Here is a 6000-nt window from a genome sequence, read left to right on the forward strand (position 1 = left end):
TTTTTATATTTTCTTATAATTTTTTCAATAAATTTTTTTTTTCTTCTAATTTTTTAACTCTATAAGATACCTCTCATAAAGCATTATAGCATTATACTGCTAATATTTTATGCTGTGTTTAAAAAGATGCCACTCCACAGACACCCCTGAAAGCTACATGGAATGATATAAGATAAAGTTAATGCCGTAAGAAGAAAGGAAAGGGGACTACCAGTACTCAAACAGGCTCTATATATTTTAGAGGGTGAAGGCTGCAAGAGTGCAGAGAGAGAGAGAAGAAGAGAGAGCAAACAAACACCAAAAATAAGTCCAAAAAGACACCAACAAAGCATAAAGGAAAAGGAAGGCTCTATTGAATGCAAGGGGTCATTGCCACACACTCGTGGCAGAAATATAAACACCTACCAAGTGAAAGAGATTTGAGAGAGAGAAAGAGAATTAAAGTTCAAAACAAAATACCCTTTGGCCTTTTTCTTTCACCACCCCACCCCCACAAGAGAAAGTAACTAATTGATCCTTCAACACATGAAATAGAATTACAAGACCGAACTAGAAGAGACCACAATCATCAGTACTCATCCCTTGGATCAAAAGGAATCAATAAGGTTTGTGTCTTTTTTATATTTTAATTAGTTTCCTCTTTTTTCTCCTTTTCAATGCAGGTTTCATTTTTATTCCTTGTGCAAATGTAAACAAATTGAACATATGAAGTATTCTTCTCGATACCCTTTTCCCTTTCTCAACTCTAGCTCCTTTTTCCTTATAGAGTCAATATCAGACAAAACAGAAAATACCCTCACCTTTCTGACATTTGAACCCTCAAAAAAATTTCCTTCTCTTTTTTCTCCATCACATATAAAGCTTTGGAATTGTTATTAATTTTACACAGCCACAGTTCTCACAAAACATCACACAGAATATAGAGGGAGATGAAAAAGGAATTAGAAGATCATGGCCAGTGTTCCTCTCCACCAATCATCAACAACAACATTCAAAGCTACAAAGAACACCTTCTTCTTCAACAACAGATGCAACAAAACAGTGACATCTTTGGTGGTGGTGGTGGTTCAAAAGGGCTAATGTTCCCACCTGAAGTAGTCTCTTCAATCTTACAACAACAACCATGGTCCATTCCTCCAGTTCCCTCCTTCAATCCCAACCCGGTTCACTACAACAACACAAACCCGGTTCATCTTCATGAGCAAGCATCATCATTTCTTGTCCCTCCTCCCACAACAACACCTTCACCCTATGCAAGCTTCTTCAGCAGCAGAAGGGTTGTCCCTTCTCTCCATTTTGCATACGAGGGTCCCTCTTCTCATCATGATCACCACCATTTGAGGATCATATCTGACACCCTTGGACCCATGGTTCAACCCGGTTCAGCAGCACCCTTTGGACTCCAAGCCGAGCTGGGAAGGATGACTGCTCAAGAAATCATGGAGGCTAAGGCTCTTGCTGCTTCCAAGAGTCACAGTGAAGCTGAAAGAAGACGCAGAGAGAGAATCAACAACCATCTTGCCAAGCTTCGCAGTTTGCTTCCTAACACTACCAAAGTAAGTTTATATTAATAATGAGTTTTAATTATTTTATATACACTTTTCATGTAAAAAAAGATATACTCTCAGTCAATATCAGAAATTACTTTTAACATAGTTTTTAAGATAATTATTAAAAAATCATTAAACCTACTATTATACATGAAAATATAGATTGATTAAGTGTAAGATCCTTCTGGATTGCATCCATAAGACTGTTAATTAGTGCATGCTTAGTTTGTTTCTGTATAAACATGCACTTATTTCTATCCAAACCCGAGATTTCAAATATTATTATGATTTTGTGATTAATTAAGCATGTCATGCATGTCTAACCGAGAAAAAAAGACAATAAAAATTGACAAAACCTCGTATAAGATCACGCCTAGCCTGCACACACCACATGTGTCGTGTGAGTGTACTGTACATTGGTATAATAGGAGCATACTCATTGCTCAACGGGGTACACACTTTTATTTTGCGTTTTCTTGGTTGGGATTTTTGAATTAAGAGAATGCTTGTAACTGTTGCCAAGATTCTACACATTAATTACTTTGGTCTGGTGTAACGTAAACTAAGCAAAATCTTGTTTAGAAAATGGGTGCATGCAATTCCTTTATGCTGGCTTTGACAGTTTTTGTTGTTTAAAGGAGAAGATATATAGCAAAATGTTCCAAGATACTCATTCTAATACTATATAATATTGAAAAAAGGCGAAATTATGAAACATGATTTATTAAAAACAAGGCAAACATGATTTATACCAATTTTTTTTTAATAAATTTTAGTTTTAATCAATAACAAAAGACATGTTAGAAAAAAAATGTGTTAATTGCTAGCATTTCCTAATTTAAGCATTGCAATTGTGTAGTTTTATATGTATACTTTTTCTGTTTTGTTTGACTGTCTATGTATATATGTGTGGTAGTTCCCAGGAGGTTATTAATTAGTAGAAAAAGTGATTAAAGATGAAAGAAAGGTAGTATTAGCGTTAACGTCGCTTGTCGATGCGATAAAGAGGAACCAAGGAGCAGTTGAAAAGCTAAACGTGGAAATTTCTTGCCGGATAATATTGATCAGTCAAACTCAACTCGATAATGAAAAAGAAAGAAAATAAAGCCCGAGAGACAAACTAGCACCCTTTTCAGTCAGTCACACACATGCACCCACGCACTATTCTATATACCTATCTCATCTCATTTCATCTCTCTATCTATCTACACATGCTGCATGCCACTTCCACCGTTCAAAATACCCCCCCCCCTACTTACATTATTCCATAATTATCAAGCTATAGCCCTACCCTATATATACCTCAAACTTCCCCACAACCCCGTCAATCTCTTTTCACACAATGCACAATTTCCAACCTTTGTTATTAATCATGAGATAATGGTAATGCTAATAAGTAATAATTAATAATTAATAAGTGTCTTTAAAATATTGATTATAAAATTAAAAAATATATAAAAAATGTTACCAATGTACTTTATCATAATCATATTTTAACTATGATTTTAAAAAAATCATTTACCAAAATGAAATATAAGTAATTCCTTAGGTAATTTTAATAGTTCGACCTTGATATTGCGTTTTGATTTTTAATGTAAGTTTTTATTATATGGATTATTGAGAAGAAATGTCAATTTTAATTAAAAAATAATATACTAATATCTAAGAAATTAGAGAAATGCTATATAGCATCCAATCTTTCTAACACTACAGCTAGTTAAAATTGATGAAAATTATAAAATTATATAGATTTAATTTTTTATTTAATAAATTTTATTTATAATTTTATAGTTTTAAATAAATTTTAACCAATAAAAAAATATATTGAAAGAAAATATTAGAAAATACATTTTTAGTATTTCTTAAGATATTATACATATGTTTTAATCTTTTATATATTTCATTCATTCATTACTCGGTACTCTTGTTTTTTTAGATACATTACTCAGTACTCTTAAAATACAGCTAGTAATACTTTTAATTACGTATCATATGTTAAGAATGTATTTGATTAAAATATGTTAATGAGTGTGTCTGAAGCTTTTTTTTTCCTTGTATATAAACAGCACACTTCTTAATAGTACTATAATTTTTACAACAATTAATTTGGAACTCATGAAATCATACGTAGTCAAATAAAGAACTAGACTTAATGCATTAGTGTGTTAGCTAGAGTCGTTATTTCATAATTTAGCCAGGAAATATAAGTATGTCGTTGCTTGTATGATTAATTTGATTTTTTATACTCTCTTCCTTCCTATTCCTATTTATAAGATTCAACTTTAAAATAAAATATATTTATTGTTTTTTATATAACTCAATCTAAAATGTATCTTATATTAATTATTTTTACACTAAAAAATATATTTTGTTAAAAGAAAAATGTTATATATCAACAAAAGAAAAATATTAATAATAATAATAATAATTTAAAAAAAATTATAAATTTAAGATATATTTATTGTTATTAATTAAATTAACCACTTTTCTTGAAAAATTAAGGTACTTAATTTGACAACTTTGAACTTGTTTTTATAGACAGATAAAGCTTCATTATTAGCAGAAGTGATTCAGCAAGTGAAGGAGCTGAAGCGCCAAACCTCACTCATAGTAGAAATGAGTACAGTGCCCACCGAATCAGACGAGTTAACGGTGGACGCAATCGACGAAGACGGAAAGTTCGTGATCAAAGCCTCACTGTGCTGCGAAGATAGGTCAGATCTCTTACCTGACCTAATCAAGACGCTAAAAGCATTGAGACTAAGAACCCTTAGGGCCGAAATCACTTCACTCGGTGGACGTGTGAAGAACGTGTTAGTCATAACCGGTGATGAAGAAGAAAATTCGAACACCAACAATGGAGAACAAAGCATGCAACAACAATATTGTATTAGCTCAATACAAGAAGCACTTAAGGCAGTGATGGAGAAGAGTGGTGGTGGGGATGAATCAGCTTCTGGGAATGTTAAGCGCCAAAGGACTACTACTACTAATAATAAAATCAATATCCTTGAACAAAGCTCTTTATGAATTAATAACAGTATATTTTCTCTAATTAAAGCGCGCGCATATATATATATATATATATATATATATATATATATATATATATATATATATATATATATATATATTATCATGATTGTCTTACTTAATTATCTTTAATTTGCTTTACATTAGTTTTTTTTTATTTTAAAAAAATAGGTTTGGGTTTGGTTTTTGGTGTGTTGAAAAAAGAAAATTGTCATTATTTACTACTATTACTATAATGTATTTTGTTCATCATGAGGCAATGAGGTAATGGTATAATGTGGTTTTTGTACATGTACTTGTTTGCTTGTGCTGAATCCGAAGAGAGAGAGAAATAGAGTTGGTTAGGGAAAGGATCAGAAGGATCTTTTTCGTGAAAAGAGAAACCTTATATTAAATCCCAACATGGAAATGAGGCATTGATTGTTCTCTGTGAGTTGAGAAAATGCCATCTGCATTAAATTCAAGCATATATATATGCTGCAACAACTGCAAGGGGATATGTCTTGTTTTGTTTTGAAGTTTTCTTCTTGTTTGTGTAATTATTTTTGTTTGTTTGTTTTGTTCTCTTCACTCTCTCTGATGTATTCAGATTTGAGAGAGTAGAAGTGTGTGTGTGCATTCATCAGTGCATGGCATATAATCATGATCATCACTACGAATGGGATGGTGACGATTCAGTTATCGTCATGTGCTGCGTCCCCACATCATGACCACTGGTAACAGACCAGCATCACCTACTTCAATTCTTCGCACTTTCTAATAAGTAAGTAATGTTGTCTCTTTTTACAAATTCTCTTTGATATCTTTCTACTTTCTTACAAAGAAAATAGCAGTAAATAAAAAATATAAAACATTTAATACTTTTTATACAAAGAGATCGAAGGATACTGGAAGAGGATTTAATTACTATTATTTCATATATATATATATATTATCATATTTTATTTCACGTTTAAAATTTTGATATAAAAATTAGAAAATGTAAGAGTTTAATAATTATCCATTGAACATATAAAATAGTTTTAGTGTTATTTAATTATAAATTACTCTTATATAATTTTTAAGATAATTATTATCAAAGTTAAGAAACTTACTATATATAATGAGTTGTGATTAAATGATAATATAAAATTGTTTTATAATGAATAACTTTTTTTCTCTCAAAATGTAATTGATATTTTAGTTTTTTCTAATATGATGTCTCTTGCTCTTGATGTGCTTTTGAAAAAAAAAAAACTCTTAATAATGTACTTTATTTAATAGCATTTAGTAGAATAAGGTTATTATTTTTGTAGCTAGATCATGCCTTAGAATAAGGAGACCTAGTCCAAGAGCATTCAAGTGTAAAGTATATAAGGTCTTTCTAAGTAAGCCATTGGAGTTTATATGGGGTCTTCCCTAATTGAACGATCTGATT

The 6000-nt window shown here is 31.0% G+C and overlaps 1 protein-coding gene across 2 annotated transcripts; it reads left to right on the forward strand.

The window, feature by feature from the left end:
• Positions 1-280: 280 nt before the first annotated feature.
• On the forward strand, positions 281-4605 carry LOC114385969 (transcription factor bHLH30-like). 2 transcript variants are annotated; one of them, XM_028345993.1, is made up of 3 exons: positions 281-605; positions 890-1556; positions 4089-4605. In XM_028345993.1, the coding sequence occupies exons 2-3, from the start codon at positions 930-932 to the stop codon at positions 4578-4580; spliced, it is 1119 nt and encodes a 372-aa protein (XP_028201794.1). In that variant the 5' UTR covers positions 281-605; positions 890-929; the 3' UTR covers positions 4581-4605. The 2 variants fall into 2 exon arrangements, with proteins under 2 accessions (XP_028201794.1, XP_028201800.1); XM_028345999.1 differs by lacking the exon at positions 281-605 and having other exon boundaries at positions 657-1556.
• Positions 4606-6000: the final 1395 nt, after the last annotated feature.

Source organism: Glycine soja, chromosome 2 (genome assembly GCF_004193775.1).
Source record: "Glycine soja cultivar W05 chromosome 2, ASM419377v2, whole genome shotgun sequence".
In the NCBI taxonomy this organism is placed as follows: domain Eukaryota; kingdom Viridiplantae; phylum Streptophyta; class Magnoliopsida; order Fabales; family Fabaceae; genus Glycine; species Glycine soja.

Coding starts and splice junctions, on each gene's coding strand:
- LOC114385969 (XM_028345993.1), top strand. CDS start 930: ATGAAAAAGGAATTAGAAGATCATGGCCAGTGTTCCTCTCCACCAATC. Junction 1,557..4,088: donor TGCTTCCTAACACTACCAAA/GTAAGTTTATAT, acceptor TTGTTTTTATAG/ACAGATAAAGCTTCATTATT.